The sequence below is a fragment of the Lathamus discolor genome, chromosome Z (assembly GCF_037157495.1).
Source record: "Lathamus discolor isolate bLatDis1 chromosome Z, bLatDis1.hap1, whole genome shotgun sequence".
Taxonomy (NCBI): domain Eukaryota; kingdom Metazoa; phylum Chordata; class Aves; order Psittaciformes; family Psittacidae; genus Lathamus; species Lathamus discolor.
This window is the reverse complement of record NC_088909.1, coordinates 46,671,440-46,693,432: the sequence shown is the minus strand read 5'-3', so window position 1 is coordinate 46,693,432 and position 21,993 is coordinate 46,671,440. Positions and strand designations below refer to the sequence as shown.

At 36.7% G+C, this 21,993-nt stretch overlaps 1 protein-coding gene across 1 annotated transcript in view; it reads left to right on the top strand.

Annotated features, from left to right (window-relative positions):
* The window catches only part of PRDM6 (PR/SET domain 6), a 72,913-nt gene that overhangs the window by 47,752 nt on the left and 3,168 nt on the right, over positions 1 to 21,993 (top strand). The window contains exons 4-7 of the mRNA XM_065662260.1: positions 1,027 to 1,154; positions 4,818 to 4,942; positions 8,175 to 8,517; positions 17,514 to 17,690. Of these exons, the coding sequence (XP_065518332.1) occupies positions 1,027 to 1,154; positions 4,818 to 4,942; positions 8,175 to 8,517; positions 17,514 to 17,690 (773 nt within the window). The remainder of the gene's footprint in view (positions 1 to 1,026; positions 1,155 to 4,817; positions 4,943 to 8,174; positions 8,518 to 17,513; positions 17,691 to 21,993) is intronic.

The following is a 21,993-nucleotide window of genomic DNA, read 5'->3' as shown; positions in this document are numbered from 1 at the left end:
TTGAATTAGCAGAATTAGTACTTTCAAGAAGACATCGGTTTAGGCTCATGTAATTTCAGAAGGAGCAATATGTTTTGGGTAGGATTGTTGAAGCAGATGTGGGGAAAAGATCTGAAAATCAGGTTTGCTTCAGATGAGATCTTAATTGTTCAGATGAATTGTTGAAGTTTAGCAAAGTAATGGTGTAACAGGTAAAAATCCTACAACACCATGCACTTTTACTACGATCAGGACTTTCTAAATGACATTTTTAAGTGGTCAGAAGCACAGGTGTGCATGAAACATGTATTTTCATTTCAGAACCAATTTCCAGGGCAATTCCAGTCTTTGATATGAGAGGCAGTATCCAGTGCTGAATAGACATAATACTGCCTGTTATTTTTTAAATCATCATAACTGGCTTGCATATCCTTAGCAGGGATGTCATGTTTAGGAAAACCATGATTCCCTCAGGACTGATTTTTCATTTACCACTTCAAAAATTATATGTCTCAAGAGAGCTTCTAAAGGCATCTCTTTTTCCTTCTAGTCTCATTTGTTTTGGTATTATGAATCCTACAACTCCCTAATGTATCATGTGAGCTTGCTGAAGTACATGTTCTTACTGCAACTGAGATGTGAAGGAAGGGGTACTTATTTAGGGATTACTACTGCCCCTTGCTCAGATGTTCCAGCATTTTTAATAAAGTCTTTATGCCCAGATTTTCTTGTTTATCTGGCAGTTCATTACTTAAGGCCAGACTGTCAAAATAGGTTAAATATTCTTTGGGAAACATGATCACATCTTTCAGACACCACAGACATGTTTAGTACAGAAAGATCGGCTTGATAAAAGAAACATGATAAACTTGCATCCCACAAAATACTTTTCTGCGGTTCCGTGTAGATTTCTAAGAGCATTGGTACACAATGACAAATCTCATTGCAATAAATTCCTGGAAAAGGCACAGAGAGACACCAGCAAATCAGTGAAAATGATTGCTGATGATTTGTTCTAACTACTTGACCTTGTGACATCTCCCCCAGATATATGATCAAGATGGGACACTGCAGCACTTTATTGATGGTGGGGAACCCAGTAAGTCAAGCTGGATGAGGTATATTCGATGTGCAAGGCACTGCGGGGAGCAGAATTTAACAGTGGTTCAGTACAGGTAAAGTATATTTTTATTTACTCAATGCAAAAAAAAATGAAAATGCTTTTAGTGAAAAGCCAGACTGTAACTGTCACCAGCACTACAGCCTTTGATTGCAGAGACAGTAGCAGGGATTTTGTGAATAAGCTCATTCAGGGCAACACAAAAGCTGCAGAGTGGAGTTACTGGGAACAAATATGGCCCCAAATTGTTCGTGTACCCACCACACTTCACAGAGACCTCTGTGTTTTTTCAAACAGTCTAATCAGAAGCAAGCTAACACAAGCAACCCTCTGACCTTAATAAAGATGCGTGTGCTAGAATAAGGGGGCAAATGGCAGGAAAGTGGCTTTGAACCCAAAAGCTTTCCAAGAGTCAGTCATGAGGCATGTATATACCTAAAGTTTAAACTCTGAGCGCACCTGCTAGCCAAGATTGCTAGTGCTTGTGTCTCTTATGTCGCTGGCTAGAGAAGGTCAAAATGTGAAGAAAAATGTAAAGAAATTATGGTGCATTTTGCTTTGTACTCACAAAGAGATTCAGAAAACCGTCAACACATATTAATACATGATCTCGGCTATAAACAAATCTTTTGTCTCAGAATTAAAAGCAACTGCTTGGCCTTTTTAAACGTGGTAGGAAGCACATCAAAGAATGCCCTGGGCTTGCCAGTCATAATGAGCAATTCCGATTTTAGCTAGTTGCTTTAGACAGTAGAGTTTCTTTTCTTGAGAAAGAATCTTAAACTATTTTAAGTACATTTAAAATTAAAAATAAAACATACAAAACCAAGCTAAAATAAAATATATAAAGTTTGATTATCCCATAGGGTTCCAATTTAACAATGGTAAAATTGTTCAATTGCATTTTCAGCTTTTTTATTCTCTGGCCAGTTGACTGAATAATGCTGCAGTTAAAAAAATAACAATCCTATTTATACATTACAAATCTTTTATTATGCACTTAAATATCTGATATATATTCTTAAAATCCCACTGGATTTTAAATAAAAACACTGGGTAATGAATAAAGATTGCTGTGATGAAAGAGTATTTTTGTAGGTATCTTGTGAACTATTTCGCAATGTGGTGGTGTGTGCATGCACACATACATATATAAATAAGAAAAAAAAATATACACGTACATATATATAGATGACAAACCTAAATGAAAAGTGAGCATGAGAAAGTCATTACACATCTTTCAATATTAAGTGGATTTTACAACTCTCCTTTCATGATGGAGTTTTTACTTAGAGTTCCTTCTGTTGATCTGTTTTCGATTACTTCAGATCTTTATAAAATGAACTACAAAAACACAATTTAAAAAACTGGCATCCATCACCAGTGACTGCATCCAAGTGTAAGAAAATAGAAAAGTTGGACACTGAAAAACCGGTCTAATTTTTATTGTACATGGACGTCCTCCTCACAGAAAGTCAGCTGGTTTAAATTCATTCTGTTATGATTTGTAATATCTAAATGGAATTTTCTTCAAAGTGCTCTTGATTGATTGACCCTTAGCTGAACGTTTTGTTTTTATTTTGAGGCTGACAATAATGTTTGTTGGCATGTGTTCTGCTTCAACTGTGTTGGGACGCCATGAAGCAATCTTTATGAGTCATCCAACCACAATACTAAATACATGTCAGCAAAGGAAATATTATCCAAAAAGGGAAAAATCCCTTTGATGTACTTCAGCATGCAGAGATTTCTGCGAGTTTTGGAAGCTCTGCATGCTTGTAAGGGACAGTGTACGCTTACACTTTTTTTTTCCTTGCCTATTCCAAGCCCCACAGACCACCCATTGCTCAAAAACAGTTCTGCTCTTTCAGCGGCAAAGTGTGTCATTTAGTTTTAGTACATTCATTTGCCGGGCTGCTGTGTTTATGTTAAGGGAAGCCAAACTGAGAGATGAAATGTTACAAGGGTGAAGTACAAAGTAGACTCAATTTTTCTCAAGTTAGGAGATGCTAGTAATCTATAGCATGGCTCTGACTTTCATTTTTATATAACAGTGGAAAGAATTAACGAAATGCTTAGCTCTAGGAAGAAGGAGAGAGAAGAGGAGAGGAGGAGGAAGAGGAGGGAAGGAGAAGGGGTAGACACAAAGGGAAGAGTTTTTGTCAGATATTCATAGAAGGGTAGGAAAACCGTTCTGCTTAGCTAGCAGTGCCCTCCTGAGACAGGGTAGCAGTAAGCGAGGAAAATAACAAGATAAATGAAATTTTTGCAGCTGCTAGTAAAATACTGAGAATCTGCACTTTTTTATTGATCTTTATGATCCTGTTGCCAAGAGCCACTTTACAGTGACAAAATATGTTGACAAGTGCATATCTCACTGCCATGAAAAATGTGGTAAAAAGATTCTCCTTGTGTCTGCAGTGTTATACAAGGAACAAATTGCATCGCTACAGCCAATTCTTTATAGAAAGTCTAAATTTAAGGCCTACCAACCCTAAACATTTTTATCTTGAATTTCAGGCTAACATTTGTAGCAATTCTTCACTCGGAAAACCAGTTGAGGCTCAATTTTTTTTTTTTTTTTTTTTTTTTTTTTTTTGGTCTATAGATGTTTTTCTGCCGTACATAATCTGTTGTAAAAAATAGTCATTTCTTGGTACTTTGACTGTATCATTTTGGTATGTAATCCTTCAGCGAAAGTAGAGTGTTCTTCTTGTATATATTGAATTTCTATCCATCTCACAGGAGTGTGTTTTACTGTTCCATGTGAAGCCTAAGGGAAAAGCCACTACAAACTGATAACATTTTTATTTTATCTTGTGCCTGATTCTAATCTTATACAGAGTTTCCCCCCAAACTGTAAATCTGTTAAGCACAGAAGTATCACTCTGAAGCTATTTACACCAGTGCAAGATCAGGATAAGGCTCTTGTTTTTATGCTGGAAATTCTAGGATTTTTCCTTCTCCCTACCTCAACTGCCTGTTCAATGGTCTAGGACTACCTACACGCTTTTTCCACAGTGATGTGATAAGATACCACATTTACACTAACACTAAATTATACTTAAGGAAGGATCATCAACATTACCTCATGTTCCGTAAAGGGGAAGATTTTATAGTTGTATGTTCAGATTGACCCCATTCTTGTATTACTGTAAGTCAAAGTCTGTTTTACTTAGCAATCCAAGATCTCTTTTTTGGAGTTATAGTGCTTTAATGAAAGGCTGTGTTGCACTACTTCAATACCCTTGCTAAGTTAACTTGTTATAATGAAAAAATTGTTGTCTATTTCCCCTAAGATATGTTTACTTTAGTTCAGATGACAAATGCAAAGCTTTTTAAATGGCTGAACTTACCGAACTGCGTGCAGAACTCTGATGCTGCTACTGTGTGAGCAAACTGTAGCATGTCTAAAATCACTTTAAAAGGGACAGTACAAGAAAATACTTGTTTTCATAAAATCTTGTAGCTTGTAAAATCTTAGTGTTTAAAATATGCTAGGTACAAAGTGCCTGTAAGTTCTTTCCTATTTTGTGCTACAGGATCAAAGCCATTTCTTAATGATAGATTTGGTTTTAAAATAATCAGTAACTTTTTCTTTTAATTACTGCAGAAAGGCTGCCCAAACAATGGATTTCTACTGTAATGCTGTACCATACTGTGTCTGATAAGAGAAGAATGCTCTAAATTAGTTTTTTTTTCTTTTTCTTTTTATTAGGTCAAATATATTCTACCGGGCTTGTATAGATATTCCCAGGGGCACCGAGCTGTTGGTTTGGTACAATGACAGCTACACATCTTTCTTTGGAATCCCACTCCAGTGCATTGCACAAGATGAAAATTGTAAGTTCTTCCTTGAATTTCTACCTCCGTAAATCAGAATTCCTGATTCATACCTAATCATTTATATTCCTAGAGTATTTTAGGACATATTAAATTTAATTTAGGGTGAGATTGATGTATACAGAATAAAACCCTGAAACTGATACACTTAAGCAGTGCAAAATCACAGTATGTTTGCCTAAATAAATTGAGGTGTTTGGAAGTGTGCAGATATGTGCTGTTAAATAGCAGATTTCACTAAAACATAGAATCATAGGTGCATAGAGTCATGGGTGCATTTTCCACCATGGCAGCCCCACATAGCTTGGTAGTGTGTAGAATCACTCTTCTAAGTGATCCATTCCTGATCTGTTCCGAACTGATTTGCTTGGCCCTCTCTGTTGTTATCAGACCTATCCCAAGATACTGTCTTGCCAAAATGGAAATGTATTGTAGGTCTATGAGGCCTCCGTTAGTGATCCTTCATTCTGTTACCACTGACTATGTTGAGAAAAGCTTTGTCTGACTGATTATAGAGATGAGAATCTTGTGGTTGAAAGGTAAAAGCCAGCCTTTCTAAATAAAAACTGAATGTAAGTAATCTGAAATTACAGTGAACCCCCATTCCATTGCAGCCATTCCTGTTTCCATGCATTCTTCTACTCCTTCTCAATATTTTATTTTTAGTTTGCTAGGAATTGTAACAAAATTAAGCATGTAACTCTAACACAGACCCACTGCAATCTAGAGCTGGATACCTTTGTAATGGGGATGGGTGATCCAAGCTCACCCTTCAGTTTCACTGTGTGTGGAACTCGATTACAGCTTGCATCAAAGACCTCACTTCCATTTTGACAGCTATGTGCATCTATATGGTGGAAGAAACTGATAATGGATGCCTAATTGACTTTGGTCCAAAGTAACCCTGTAGCTACTCATGCTTAATCAATTACATACAAGATGTATTTTTTTGGTCAAGTACTTGGATACTTACAGCATTGCTAGGATGAACTTGTGTCTCATAGCAACTTCAATACTGAACCATACAGCAATAAAACAGCAAGACAGCAGGAATTAAACTGTCAAAAATAAACACCCTTTTTCATCTTGAGTTTCCAAATCTGTTGAGCTTTAGAAAGGTTTAAAAGAAATTAAATTACTGGCAGTAATGTTTGCTGATAAAACTCATGCTCTGCAGTGTATAACATAGAAATATTATTTTTTCTTTCATGAAGCTTGCAAAACCTTTATTTGAAAAGCAAAGCATTAAGGCTAAAATCTCTAAATATTGTCACTTGCTATTTTGCTGTGACAGAAACCAGAGTTTCATCCACAGAGAGACTGACGTGAGTAGATGAAATTCATTTCTGAACATAGAGATGTTGGCTTGATTGGCTTAAGCCTTCAGAGTAGACCTTCCGCTTATCTTCTGCACAGGAGTGTTTTCACCCAGTACAAATTCTGTCTATATTCCTTAGGTCTTTAATATACTGATCTTATTACTTCTGTGGACTTCTATGAATAGAATATCCACACTTCTTGTGTGAGGATGGTGGGACAAAATGAAAGTATACAAATTGCTTCTTGTACTGAAGAGACATAGAAGATGCATTATATGTTTGGAAGCTTCTGTTAGACAGCCCAATGGATGTAACTCTACTTAGAAATCAGCTCCTCAGATACTCCAGAAAAGCACAGACTAGGAAGGACCCCATCTTAAGTAAATTAAATAGCATGAAATATCATAATATTGGAATCACTACGATTTATGGAAGGTATTAGAACATAACTCTGTTAAGTAGCTGGCATTATTTAAGGTATTACTAAAGCATTAATTTGTGTTATGGTTTTATTTTACATTAAATAATATTACATTATTCTAGCTTATAACTGGAATTGAATTCTCATATTTGTCTTTAGAAATCTGAAGTCATGTCTTACCTAAACAGATTTGGAGTTTTTAATCACCTGTTCAGTACGTGCTGTGTACGTATACACATTGTGAGAGTAACTGTGACCATATGTAAACATAGACATATGCACACCTCATATTTAATTTTAAAATCTCCGTTAAAATATTATCTGATTAAGCTGGGTGTGCCAAAATGGAAAGCATGAGAAGGTACTGGGCCCAGGAGGCATAAATTATGCTTCTTTTTGCATTGTGGTGCAATTTTATATTATAATATTTATATTTATATTTTTTTTATTTTTATTTTTATATTTTATATTTTTATATTTTTCCATAGGACTCTTGCTTCATTCACTGCATAAACTAGATGATACTCTAAGATTGAGGCAGCAGTTCCAACTGTCTTCTATATGTTTGACCTCCTTCCTTCCTTATCATGCAACATTCAAATTCAGCATTAAATCACTTCTTTGTGAGAACAGCTATTGCATTTGTTGTTGAAATAGCTGAATGCCTCATAAGCCATAGTTAATTGATGAATATAATACATTTTTGGGACTAGAGACAACTTTTGTTCCTATTTTGTAGGTGGGAAATTGATGCACAAAGATATCTCTGCCTGTACTGTAGGTTACCCTGCTCTTGCAGGGGGGTTGGACTAGATGATCTTTCGAGGTCCCTTCCAACCCTTGGGATTCTGTGATTCTGTGATTCTGCCTATACTTTGCATTGTCTTGTGGTGAGCTAACTGCTATTAGCTTTAATTATATGAGTTGCGGCGAAGTCACTGGCTTTGTACTGTATAGGCTGTGTGACTATTTGTAAGATGCAATAGTATAACACCTTTAGTGGCTGCCCTTTGAAAGGATAAGGGAACTATTGCTGCAGTAGATATTTAAGCCCTATTGTATCTCAGGGAGTGCCTGAGCAAGGTTTTTTTTTTTCCCGTGCTCTCAAAATTCATGCTTGTCTGTGATACAGCGATTGGACATGCTGACTACATCATTCAGAGTCAGGGTATCACAAGTGCAGCAGCATTTTCTTTCAGATGACAAACCCATTTGTGCAACAAATATAAAATCCATTCATTCTTCTTTGAGTCCCTTTGGTCTCAGATACTCGTTTGCATGAGGTTTCATTTCAGTGTCACAGAAAGAGCATCATCCATTGAGATCACTGTCTCTTTCAAGCCCATTTTTTTGTGCATTGCTAAAATAAAGTTGTTTAATTCTAGTGTCAAGAAAAATGGATGTTGGTATTTTATTTTTTTTTTTTTGGTGTCTCCCAAAATTATATTAGTTTTAAAAAAGCATCTTATTTACTTTTCTTGTTTTCTCCCAGTGAATGTCCCTTCGACTGTAATGGAGGCCATGTCCAGACAAGACACCCTACAGCCATTTAATAAAAGTAGCAAACTATCCCCTGCTACTCTACAGCGATCCATAGTATTTCCACAGACTCCGTGTAGCAGAAATTTTTCTCTCCTGGATAAGTCTGGGTCCATCGAGTCAGGATTTAACCAGATCAGTGTCAAAAACCAGCGAGTTCTTGCAAGCCCAACTTCAACAAGCCAACTAAATTCTGAGTTCAGTGACTGGCATCTTTGGAAATGTGGGCAATGTTTTAAGACTTTCACCCAGCGGATCCTCTTACAGATGCATGTGTGTACGCAGAACCCTGACAGGTAAAGCCCAGGCTCTATTTCTGTATCTACTGATAGCCAGATCCACTGCTTTCTTCTTTTATCAAGCTGTTATCATTTCCAAAACCAAACCATTATTAGGAGGAGCCTGTACAACAATTTATCTGCAGCTGTGTGAAGTGAGACGATAAAAACTATTGCTTGACTTCACTATTTGTAAAAACATTTGGTGCCTAAATGTGCAGATAAAAGGAAATAGCTAAGGGTATAATCTTGTTTTCAGAATGGGTTGGTACATCTGATGGAGACAACAAAATAGAAGGAAAATTTATGAATATCATAGGTGGAAAAATAAGGTCAAGATAATTAAAAGTCTCTCTGTCTTCCAAAGATAATCTAACTTGCTGCTCAGTGGCTGTCACAGTCATTTCAGGGTTCACCTATAGTGTGCAATGTGTATGAACTTAATTAAGCACTAAGAGGTAATGAATTGGAATTTTTTGCTTAGTACTATTTTTCTTCAGAGCATGCAAACCCATAAATCGTGCAAAGCTGTCAAAAGGAAATACCTACTCCACTAGTGATGTGGAGGAAAACAGATGCCACTTATTCAATAAACTAATATCCACACAGAAGAAAAATGTTGACTAGATACCTCAGAGTCAAAGTTGGTTTGAAAGTTTGTCAATACAGAATTTTATGGCCGTGAGCTGAGGATGAAATTTAGCTGAACAAGTGAATTAAAATTTCAGGTACTTTGACTGGTGGCACAGTAAATATAATGGAACCATTATTTATGAATCAAAGCTGGTTTATTTGACAATTTTGATAGCTGGCAGGACAAAAGGTAAAAATCAAATTAATTCAATAAAAAAGGCTGCACAAGGCTGTCCCTTCTTCAGCTGTGAAGAAGGTATTAGCAGAACAGCTGAATTCTGGAGAAGATTGTTCAAAAAGAAGCATTTAATTGTGAGTTACTAACCAAAACACTGCCAAAAACCAGTAAACAGAGAGTCTGGGTGTATGTTTGTATGCATGTCTATGTCTCTTTGTGTACATGGTTATATATATATACGTGTACACATACGCTTGTGTGATTCTGTCCTGTGGAGATACTGAAGTGTAAATTCAGTTTCCCAAGAAGAAATGTCAAACATGCTAAGGGCACATCTTCATAGAATTTAAAGAGTTGATAATATTGTGAATGCAAACGCACCCGTCCAACATATTCTGAATTTGATTCTGGCCTTGGCAGAAACAAACGCCATGCTAAGGAAGTTGTAGGACGTGACTGCCAATTTAAATGCCACAATGTAGAGTATAGGTCCTGAAGGATCCACTCTGCTAAGTTTCATGGACACTAACATTTTCAGTATTACAGCATTCTAAGCATATTGTAAACCATAAAATGCTTCATCAGATGGTCTAGAAGAAGTGTATTGTGAGGCTTTGCCACATACTTTTTCAGTGACTCACCTAACAAGGTGTGATGCTTAGATTTCATCCTTTCCCTCATTTAAACCTCTGTCTTCCTTTATGAAGAACCAAGCTGCAGATAATAGTTAATGCAAGAAGAGTCTCCCCTGATGGGGCTTTTCTGCACTCTAAGGGATAGTTAAATATTCATTCTGCCAGAGAGAGAAAATGAGAGTAGTTTTATCCTCCAATTAGGTCTGTCATTTTGGAAGTGGGAGATTTAATTTTTTTTTGTAATTTATTTTGTCCTAAGTATATTGTATCAAATATTGCCTGAAACACAGGCTGTATTTTAAGTCTTCACCCTTAGAATTGAACACCCTCATTAGCAGGTTACTGATTCATGTTATCTTGCTGTTTTGTCTCTCCCACACCTACCTAATTTGTCCATGCAGAACAGCTTCAACAAGAAAGTGTAGAGCATTTTTAGCTCTGAATACCTTACAGCCTAGTAGGAAAATTATCTATATCAGAAGACAAGTTGGCTCCCCCAGGAGCAAAGAGAGAAAAGGGTGATTAGAGAAAGCACCCAGGAGATCTGGGGAGAATTGTGGTGGAGAAGGAGTAAATAAGGACACTGAGTCATATATATTGAATCCCAGAAGCTTTCAGAGAGATTTAAAAGATAATAGCTAACGCCTTTTTCTCAATATTGATATTGGCCAATTCTGCTGATTTCTTCTTTGGCTTCCTGTGTTTTGTGAAGCCTGTTCTTAAGAAACTTTGGTGTTACATGGAGAGCATAAAACCTAAATGAGCTTGTAATACACTCTAAGAATCAATCTGCTGCATAAATACTAGATACTGCAGTGTTTTGATTTGTGACACCTCTGTTCCCTCTGTACTGAAAAATAGCTTACATCTTTATGTTTTCATTAAGTAAGTTGTGCAGACTCCTCGTAGAGGCCAGCTTTGTCATGCCTTCTTTGTTCCCACGAGGTGCGCCACCAAGATAACTCCCGTAAAAGCATGTCCCAATAGGTTTATTTAGAGCATTTTGTGGGATGTCAGCCTCATGTATCTGTTTAAGCTCACTGCAATTAATTCAGTATGTGAAATTACGAGATAACAGTTACTGCAGATCTTAACTGCCCTAGGATCTGGGTTCTCATATCCCTGGTTAGAAGTCATTGCATGTTGATCTTACAACAGAGGCAGCATTTTGTCTTTTCGAAAGTACCAGTAGATCAGCTATTTAGTGATAAAGTGGCTGGAAAAGAGTTGTCTTCAGTTTCTTAAACATACTACATTTCTCCAGATGAAAAATTCCTGAAGTGTTGTACAAAATTTCCAGGAGACAAAAGACATCTTTTAGCCAGACTGAAGTCCTGGGTGCAACATTCTCTTTTGTATTTTCTCAACAATATCTGCAACACAGCTCTGGCTGATAAAGAGCTTCCCATTTATTGTCAGCAATTTGTGAGCTACACCAGCCACTGTTTCTTTGATGTGACTGAAGCAGCAGGGCCCGTCTTCTTTAGGAAATGACTTTAGACTATCTATCCTTGCTTGGTATTCGTTTTTCAGCAATGCCAATTACCTACAGCACGAGATGCAGGAAAAGCATTTTTGAATCTATAGAGGAATCCAGTTTATGGGCTGAAATGTGAGAAAAGTGGACTACCTGGGACTAGAGAAATTAAAAAAAAATAAAAAATTATTTGAAATCCACTTAGATTCAGAAAACATCTATATGAGGGCAGATATAAAAAAGGCCAAATATATTTAATTCTATTAGGCAGTAAGAAAGAAATGGTCCTATTTAGCAGGCACATGATTTAACAAGTAAAAGAATAATTAATAATGAATAAAAAGGAGAATTATTAGAATAATCTATATTTGGAGATTGTTATATCTTGTAGGGCTTGTCTTCAAAATTAATGGTAACTGAGTATGGAGTGAGTATGGAAAATGAAGGTTTAAAGCCATCAAGAATTTGATTCTGAGACTTCCAGATCCTTTGGGACTTATTTTAAGCCTTTCCTGGACTGAAGCAGTTTGGGAACCTATTTCTTGAAGCAGAAGTCAGAAATCTATTTCATCTTCTTATTCAGTTATTCGTTTGTGTATTTGTTTATTTTAATTTTTTTGTTGTTGTTTCTTCTGCCACTGCAAAAATGACAAGCAATCCTATCTGAGGTGTCTCCAGAAAGGAGTAACTGAAAGCCTTTGATCACAGTGAATCATTTTTAGAGCAATATTTTTAATTTCATATTTTTTTTTAAACAGCAACCACTTTTCTGATAATGGCGTAGCCTCTTTTAATGGCATCTTTCTTCTTTCTCAGCATGATCACCAGGTTCAGGATGTATTGGTGTGGAGGAAAGGCAGATGGCTGCAGTTCTCAAGAGGTGTCTCTGACATATTTTCATATACAATCTCTATATCTGTGATATATAGTCTCACTGACTACCATGTATTCAAGCTGATAATTTGAGGGAAAATCCACTCTGTAAATTCTGTCTGTACCTGATAGACTGTAGATGTTTTGTGGCCCTTGTACTTCTTGTTTACTCATAAGATACTATTGGATTTTGCAGTACCACCTCAATTTTAAATTGTGATTAAAAAAACCAAACAACCAAATAACCAAACATAACCAGGACTTTAAAGTTCAAAATTGCCAATTTAGTAGATCTTTTTCCCCAAGATCATGGATTAGAACATTTCGTGTTTGTCTTTTTCTTTATAGGTTCTGTGCCTTTGACCTTGATGTTCTCCCCAAGTCCACTAATTAATTTAAACATATCCCAGAACAGACCTAAAAAAAAGTAAATGTTGTGAGCAAGAATTGTCTATTTCTGCTTATGGAGTGGCTATGCAATATTGTTCAGTAAAAGTAAACATCATGCTGAGTTTAATGTTTAATCTTACACAATCTTTTCACGGAGGTTTGGAAACTTCCTTTCCATAGGACAGCTGTGACCTAACTCCTCTGGCTGTAGCCCTCCTCTTAATGCTGTGCTGTACACAGGCCTGGCCCTGAAAGCTGTTGCTGGCCCCATTTCAATGTGCCCTGCTTTCAGGTTTTGCACAGGCTGTGGTGTGACAACCTTCCCTCTGTCATGCTGTAAAACCATGCCCTGGCTCCAGTGGAGCCCTGCTTCCCATACTTTGAGACCGTGACATGAATCAAACTGATTTTTTTATTCCTTCTTAGTTCTCAACAAGAAGAAAGGCACTTTCAACTGCGTGTTAATCCCTCTTCTTTTAGCTAGTGCTTTTCTAGCTTTTTATAAGGTGAAGAAATTACAGCAATGTGCTATTTTGTCTCCTTGATCTGACAGTGTCGCAATGATAGAGTTACTGGTATTCATGAGCTGACTATTACAAGCAATTATTCTTTTAAGGATTGTGCCAGGATTCCATATGTCTCTGAAAACATCAACTTCGCTTCTGAAGATGTTTCACTAGAATCCTATTCATCATATAGGAAATGATGAGAAAATTAAGTGGAAAATAATTATAAGGTTTTCCAGGATTTTAATAATTCAGACCAGGAATAATTTACAATGTAGAAAATAAGTTTATATTGGATGGATGTACTTGCAAATCAGAAGTTGGAAAGCATATTGTTCTAGCAGAAGAATAGTACAAGATAAATGTTTAAAGTCTGTGTCACTTTTGGTAAGTGAAAATTTAGAAAGAATTAACCTAAATGTCCAGTTGCCTGTCTGCAGCTCTTCCAAGTGCAAAGATATGGATTCTTCTACTGTTATCCCTTAACATGCCCAAGACATGAGATTTTGTGAGGTTAAACAAGCCTCATAGGAGAACACGGGTTTGATACTGGTCCTATACATTATATACTTTCACCCAGAAAAAAATCAGTTACAAAAGTGAGAAAATTCTAAGATGGGAAAAGATACCACCAAACAGCAAAATCGTCCCAGAGATTATCTAAGTTAGGGAGCAAAATGTATTCTCAACTGCTTTCATTTTAAGAATGTAACTTGAAAAACTTGGAAAAGCTCACAATTTAAATTAACTGCAAACCCTGAAAACTACTGCATTATAGTTACCCCCTTCTGAATTTCCCTTTAAATGGTCTGTGTTTCTATAGTGGGCCATAGTACAGTTAGGGGCTATAAGACTAGGGTCTTTAGAAAAAGCTGTTGGACTCTATGTGTTAAGTAAACCTAGACAGCTGATTAAAGGTGTACAGGGTTAATGACGACAGTGTAAATTTTCTAACAGGAGAATTTTCTTCTAGATAAGTAGATTTCCTTTGTTTAAGCTCAGACAGAAAGACAGAGAACTAGAAAAATACGTTGCTTGGTATTTTAGGAAAAACATTAGAACTGCTTTTGATGGCAGTCAGCACATCATTCTCCTCTGCACATTGCTATATATCAATTTAGCTGTTCTTAAATGTATCTGAAAAATCCCATATGAGAAGGTTTTGATCATCTCGAAGGGCCTTCAAATCCTTCGTAAATAATTCAATGATGGACACATTCAAAACTATGTTCATGACAGCTGAAGAGCAATTTTTTATAGAACAAAATATTTCTTCATGTAGTCAGCATGTACTTTAAGAACTTGGTGCACCTGTTTCGTCAAACTGATTTCATTCATGCTTGCTAATCTGCCTGTACCCCTGCAAAGGAATATTGTAGTTATGTAGGTTTCACATACGAAGTGCTAATTTTGTTTGAACATTAATTTTCTGGAGTATCAACACACATCTGGACTGTGACACAACTGTACTTATATTCACATAGATACCTTGAAGCTCAAGAAGGTGCAATATGGTCTCAGTTATTCCAGTGGAAATGAGTTTTTCTGGTCTGGGATTGCATTCAGTCTAACAGCACATCTTTAAAACACAGCTTATGAAGACCGGAATTTTTGTCATTATGTCCCTGTTCCTTTAGTCTGCAAACCTCTACTATAAAGAAGTCACCATCTTAATTTGTTGTTTCAGTGCAGACCAAAGTGATGGCAGAAGATGTAGCATAACTGCTACATCAAAGCCAGGCCTGCTTTTCTTGTGTCAATGTACTCACTGAACCGAGCATTGCTCACGTTCAGTCTTTATGCAACACTTGCGTTTTTTTAAAAAACAACATTTTGATTTCATTTTCTGCCAAGAAAAATTTCAGAGAATAGCAAAATTGTTAACAGAGAAGAAAATGATAACTTTCATACTTATTGAATGACTTCTTTTGCTCCTGGAAAAAATTAAAATATCCAAAACTTGTCAAAAATTGGCATATTTGAATCTGCAACTGTGCAAATTAGATACAGCACTTTAAAATACTTATAGTATTTAAATGCATTTATAGTCTAACTTTTTAAAATGAGCTTTGTTCAATGTATGCCGTATATTTACATTGAAAAATTACTTATTCTGCACATTTTATTATCAATCAGAATTGCCTGGGTATCAACTGGAGAAATGCATCCCCTGCAAAGAAAAGGGTAACTTCTTTAATAATTTTTCTCCTGAAATATGGATGAATAGAAAAAATACAAAGTGACCTCACAACAGGTGACTTTTTACACCTCTTTTTCTTGAGCATCAACCAGTGAAATGTGCTCTGAGTATGTGTATTAATACCCTTTGTAAACAAGAAGTAAGTTTTGAGCCAATGTAGGGGGTGAAAACATTTCACTTGGCATCACAATGTTCAGTTATAACTGCTTTGGAATTTTGGCTATTTACAGACAAGTTACCATGTGACTTTTCTCGGTATGAAATTAATCACATTGACTTAAAAAAAAAAATTAATTGGTTTTATGCAGTGTTGTATCATTTATTGTGGTAGCTATTAAAAATAGATAACCAGAGGCTAATAGATGTTAACGGTTTCTTTCACTGTTAAAAAAAAAAAATCAATATTTCTTGGATACAGAATATCTTAATGTGTTCTTTTTTGCTTAAAAATTCTTTATTTAAAAATATCCAAACAAATAAACCTGCATTCACAAAACACCTTTGTTTTAGCAGCTCTTGAATTTTCAAGTTCAATAAATATTTTGCGTGCAAATTAACTGCATGCTTCAAATAAGGAGAAGACTGGGCATGTGACTACTTGTCTTCCTATAAGAGAAACATATTCAGTATTTATTTTTCTCTTAAAATATTATTTTACAAATCTTATGTACTTTTTTAAGGGCTACAACATCTAGGTTAAGTAACCTTTCCACAGCTTTTATATATTTCGTTCAAACTTGTTGGAGAGCAGTTAGATTTTCAAATGTAAGTAATTAAAAACATAAGCTATTGAGTTATTGACCAATACTGAGCTATTAATCAAGCTAAAAAATTCTACAATCAGGGTTCAGTGCTCTGAAGCACTGTAAAATAATAGTATTTGTGTTCAGTGATGCAAGTAGCCACAATTAAGCAGTTCACTTGACAAATGAGATAGTTCACTTTATTTTGCACTTAATTGAATTGTACATGCTTGGTCACCATTGTCTCCTTCCTTTTAGTTTTGGTTTCCAGCCATTTAAACATACACATTTATTAAAGAGAGAGCAATTAAGTTGGAGTTGGCCATTTGCTCTAGAAATGCAGAAATCAAGAGCTCTGACTTACAATGTTGTACAGGGTAGAAATCATTAATATACCTCTAGAAAAAAAATCTTAATTTTCTTAACAAAAAGTCTGATGAGATTGTTGGACTTTGTTGCTAACTTAATTGAATTGTTAAAAAGAAAGAGAGCCATGTAGGATGTTGATATCGAATCACTTTTACCAAACAGAAATATATATACATTCTTACCTCACATTTTATTTTAGTTACAGATAGTATTTGCATTTCAGTGGTTCTATCTCACTTTGTTGTCCTGTGTCCTTTCTTTACTGCGCTTGCAGTCTGCTTGTGATGATTCTGAATTTTTAACATATCAGTCAGTTTTGTTTGTTTGTTTGTTGTGTTTGTTTTTTACAAACTGTGGTGTTGAAAACCTAAGTTCTGGGTTTCATCTCAAGATCATAAAAACTGTTTTCAGTCTAGATGGGAGAAATGTGTTAATTAGATGCAAATGTTTTCAATAGCAGTAAGAAAATGGAAAGGTAATTGTAACATGGTGATTATTTATTCCAATGTCTCTCATTGAAAAAGGTGATCTCAGAAAACCTAGATTCCTCCAGAGCAATATGAAGTATTTAATTGCAAATAGTGACAGAATCCACCTACGATATGGGTTTAACAATCAGACATGCATTTTTAGGTAAGACTGTAGCTGGCACCAACAGACAGAGGGTTTCATGAGTCTCTTAGTTCAGATGTGTGAGGAGTTATTTGTGATGAAGGAGTACCACATTGAGTTTGAGAGAAATAAGGCTGGCATATGTACGTGTAATGCTGGCTCATAACTTGATGATTTATGTTTTGTGGAGCAGGATGCCCACAGACTCTCAGACAATTCCTGCACAAGCATTTCACATTTGCTAAAGAGATCATGAAACTTTGGGTGTCTCCCAAGAAAGCTGAATCCACAGTTCTCTTTGCAAACTGTTTGGAAGACCAGATGTTCCTGCCTGCATGGTTTCCTGCTCAAGTCAATAGAAAGCACTGATGGCATGGTGTTTCTTTTTCCCATTGCAGGCCCTACCAGTGTGGTCACTGCTCCCAGTCCTTCTCCCAACCTTCAGAGCTGAGGAACCACGTAGTTACGCACTCCAGTGACAGGCCTTTCAAGTGTGGTTACTGTGGTCGTGCCTTTGCTGGTGCCACAACACTCAACAATCACATCCGGACACACACTGGGGAAAAGCCCTTCAAGTAAGTACTTGAAGCCAACAGCCTTTGCCAGCTGAGATTAGAGAGGGAAATGCATCGCTGCTGTTCACTAGCATCACCAGCACAGAGCAGAGGCTCCCTTGAAAGCCAAGGTCAGACCACTATGATATAACCACTCTTAGTGACGTGGCTAAAATTAGAATTAAGTCAGGCTTGGGTCTGGGTGCCTTGCTAGCCTTTAACAATTTTCTGTCCTCCGATGAGAACTTGAATTTTTAATGAAATGACAAGCTGCTGCCAGAGAATCATAGCTGAAAATACACTCAAGACTGGGACAAGCTATGATGTAATAGCATTAATATGATTCTTTAATGTCTACATGATAATGCAGATGGAACTTCACATTAAAACCAGTTTGGGTCTGGTCAAATATGGGGTAGAAATATCCACCTTTTTTTTAGTCTCAGAATCACTGCATATAAAATGCAACTCTGGCTTGTGGCATAAGTTTGTTAAGATCATAGTAATAAATTGGTAGTGTTCAGCTGTCCAAAATACAAGAAAAAAAAAAAAGAAGTCACTTGGTCAAGATGTTTTTTAATTAAACAGACTCTGCTTATTTCTGTAGTTTCTGTTTACTGAAATTAAAGCCAAGCACATAATGCATCTCAGAAATAATTTTTCCTCTATGCTCACCTCCAATTATAGCACAGCTGGCCCAGGTAGATTTTACCTTCTGTTATGCAAGATTCTGCCTACCTAAGAGCAGGTGTTCTTCAATACAAGAATACACACTTTCCATATTGGTGCCCATGTCTTTGCTGAACTGACAGGCACAAATTTTACGGATGTTTTACCTGGAACAGTTCCACTTTGGAGCAAAAATAATGTATTGATATCAATGTGTAATGTATTGATATCACTTCATTTGGAAGCTACCTGGTGTTCCAGAGAGAAACGAGAATACGTGTAGAGGAAGGTGTGTGTTTCTCCCAGTTCTCCAAGGTCTGCCTGTCCTCCATCTACTTTTCTGTGTTTGTCTTCTTTTCTACTTTTGCCGTCCTGTCCTCTTGGTCTGGTTAATGTAAGAGAGCTCAGCCATGGGGCCTGCCAGAACCCCTCATAACAAGCCCAGTAGAGATACCAGTAGAGACGCTTTGCCTCCATATATGGCTGGAAGGAGGCATGGCTTCTGTACATGTCTCTGCTAGGGGCAAGGGGACAGATCCAGGAACCAAATACTGCATATCCAGGACAGAAGAGCTTGCATAACAGAAGCAGGAGCCAGGATAGCTTTGTAGGTGGCAAAACATGGAAACTCAGAGCATCTAAACATTGACTGCTCTAGAGCCAGTTTGCTGAATGCTCAGAGCCCATAGAAAATGAGCCAAAAACAGTGTGAGCAATCAGATCGATTTTATCTAGTTGCTGTGTAAATAGATTTTAGCAATTAATGGAAGAGGTTTCCAGGTCAAAATGGAAAATAGATTTCTTTTAATGTAAAGGTGTTACTTATGTGTAACCTTGTTGACTCCAGTTAATTTTTTTCCTTAACATTCTGTTTTTGTCATGTTTCCAATAGATCTGCTATTTTGCCCCATTTAGAGTCATTATTTTTCCGGTTTGGTTTGGTTATTTTTTCCCCTTTTCCAAAATGGCCTTGACTACCCCACAATTTCATTTGTGAAAGTGCTTAATGTATGTACTGCAATTAACCATTGATCTGGAATTTGTTTGTTTGCTTTGCCCTGCTTATGCTGAAGTATTTAAGTATTCTGGGATATATTTGGCCATTCTTGAAGCTGCAGGGCAGAGCAACAAAAAATGTGGATGATCTGTGCTGTTTCTTTATAAAGTATGGCATAATTTCATACTTACAAGATTTTTATGTAGTTTATTCCTTAAACTCAAGAAACAGTAAAGTACCGGTTTCTCTCTGGAAGACCTGTTGAGGTATTTGCAGTAAGTTGAGTAGTCATTTTGCATGAAGCTAAAACTGGAGCTACAGATCTTCCAATCCCTGCTGGTCAGATAAGGGGATGTATACACCCTGATCCTGCAAGCTGTTCAAAATGGCAAATTTGCCTCCCCTGCAGGGCTGCTTGCATTTGAGAGAGGAGGTGCAGAAAACTTGTCCAGAAATTAATCCACCCTCTCTGCTGAAGGAAAAAGAGATAGCAGCAGCTCATCTTCATGTCTCACCACCATCGTGCAGGACACAGTATTAAGTAAGCTTAGGGTGAAAAAAAATCAATAAATTCTAAGAAATAAGAACTGTAAATGTAACAAACAAGATTTCTGTCTCTTGCTCATGCAATTTAGTTTTAGAATCTTTGTTTAAAAAGGGATTTTGAGTGTAACAAAAAAGTGTAAAATGGAAAAATCCTGTGAGGTAAGGTTTCTTAAGTCTGTATTTATGGTAATTTACATACTCCCATTGAATAATATGTTTACTATTAGCAAGAACAAGCATGCACGGGTAGCACTAAATTGTTTTTAAATAAGCTATTTTTAAAGTAACAGACATAGTTTTAAAGGTATAACCAATTTCATAGGTGAAAATGGGCAGTTAGCTGGATGGTTAACTCACATCAACTGTGAATGCAATCTCACTATTTCTAATGCAGTAAGACAGGCTTGTAAGAGGCATTTGGACAAATTACAGTGTGCATGGATTAAGCACACATTGTTAAACACTAAGTGTATGTTTGTATGCATATTGCTTTTGGAATCTGGTTTTAAAAATGGTGAACATAGGGTGACTGTATTTTAAAATACTGATTTTAGAGTCTGAAAGAGGTCTGATTGGTTAAAAAAGATTTTTCTGTGAGAAGACGTTTTCTTTGTAGGTCTTAGGCAACTTTGAATGCATGGTGGAAGACTTTTTCTATTTGCTTTTCATTATAGATAACGATGCTAAGTGAGGTTATCTGTAGTCAAAGCTTTAGCTGCGTTGCCTGGACTGCAGGTCCAGTTAGAAGGGATTTCTTTTCATGTCATCACAAGCTATCAAGTCAGCCTCACCATTGTAAAGTTTTTGTGTATTCTTATCTTACTGAAGTCTCCACTATGGCTGCTAGTCTGGGAACGAAGCTCTTAAAAAAATTAAAAGGTAGGAGAGAAAGAAAAATGATTGTACATCCCAGGCTTTTTTTTTTTTTAATTCTTCCCTCCAAATACATTCAATTTCAGCAAGATTAAAGAATAGTTGAGGGACTTGTCTGCAGAACCAGGTTTATGCAGACACCTGAAGAGCCAACCCAAAAGAATTAGAAGAAAGATTCTTTCAGACTGGGGTAACCCAGGTGTTTTTCATTGTTTCTTGCTGAAATGAAAACTGGGGAACATTCATTTCAGGTTGAAAACAGCTGTTGTACCTGCAGTGACATTGCAGCTTTGTCTTTTTTTTTTTTTTTTTTTTTTTTTGGTTTGTTTGTTTGTTTGTTTGTTTTGGCTTTTGGGGTTTTGTTCTGTACATCATAGTTCAAAAGGAAGCATGCTGCTGCTTTACTACTGTTCCCACCTCCAGTGGGATAGTTGTGTCGACTGCTGTGACACTGTCATCCTTACCTTTCCTATCAGTTTGTATCCAGCAACAGGTTCTCTGGACACATTGAAAAGAGAAGGCAGGGGCTTAATACATGTCCCTGCCTGTAAGCTAGACACTTATACATCCAAAACTGTTTGTCCTGGAAACACCATCCACACCCTTTGCAGGTGCCTAGAAAGTATTAAGCATCTTAGGTACTATCTGAACCTTAGCTGTGTACATGAGAAAGCCAGGGGAATTAGATGCCTTGCCAAAGGCTTCATTCAAACTTTTTCCAGGGTCTGTATAGTGCAGATAGCATAGCCTTATCAGCAGCAATACTTGGCATTCACATCTCTCCCATCCAAAGGGTAGATGCTTGTAATAAGTGACTTATTCTTTTCCAGTCTCTCTTTAGCATCCTTCTTTTTTGTGCCTGCATGGGTGTTTCCCAGAACAGCCTGTAACTGGGAAGTTAGAGCACTCTGATGGCAGAAGAAACTTGTGGATAAAGGTCAGGAATTTGCATTTGAAAGTAATACGGAGGGCCTTACTCTGCTTTCAAGAACAATGTAAGGGTCTGAGTGAATGCAGTTCCCAACTCTAGCCTCGCAGGCAAGCTCCAGAAACGGTAAGGAGGCCTGGCGCATCTTCATGGCTAGTGTTTTTAATGAGTAGCTCTATGTTTTGATCGCCTTATAATCTGATTCATGTATGGCCCCATGGCATCCTGATATAGTATATTTTATTTATTTAGCCAGGCATTTAGAAATCAGGTGTTACCACACGATTTTGTAGATTATTTGGCAACTCTAC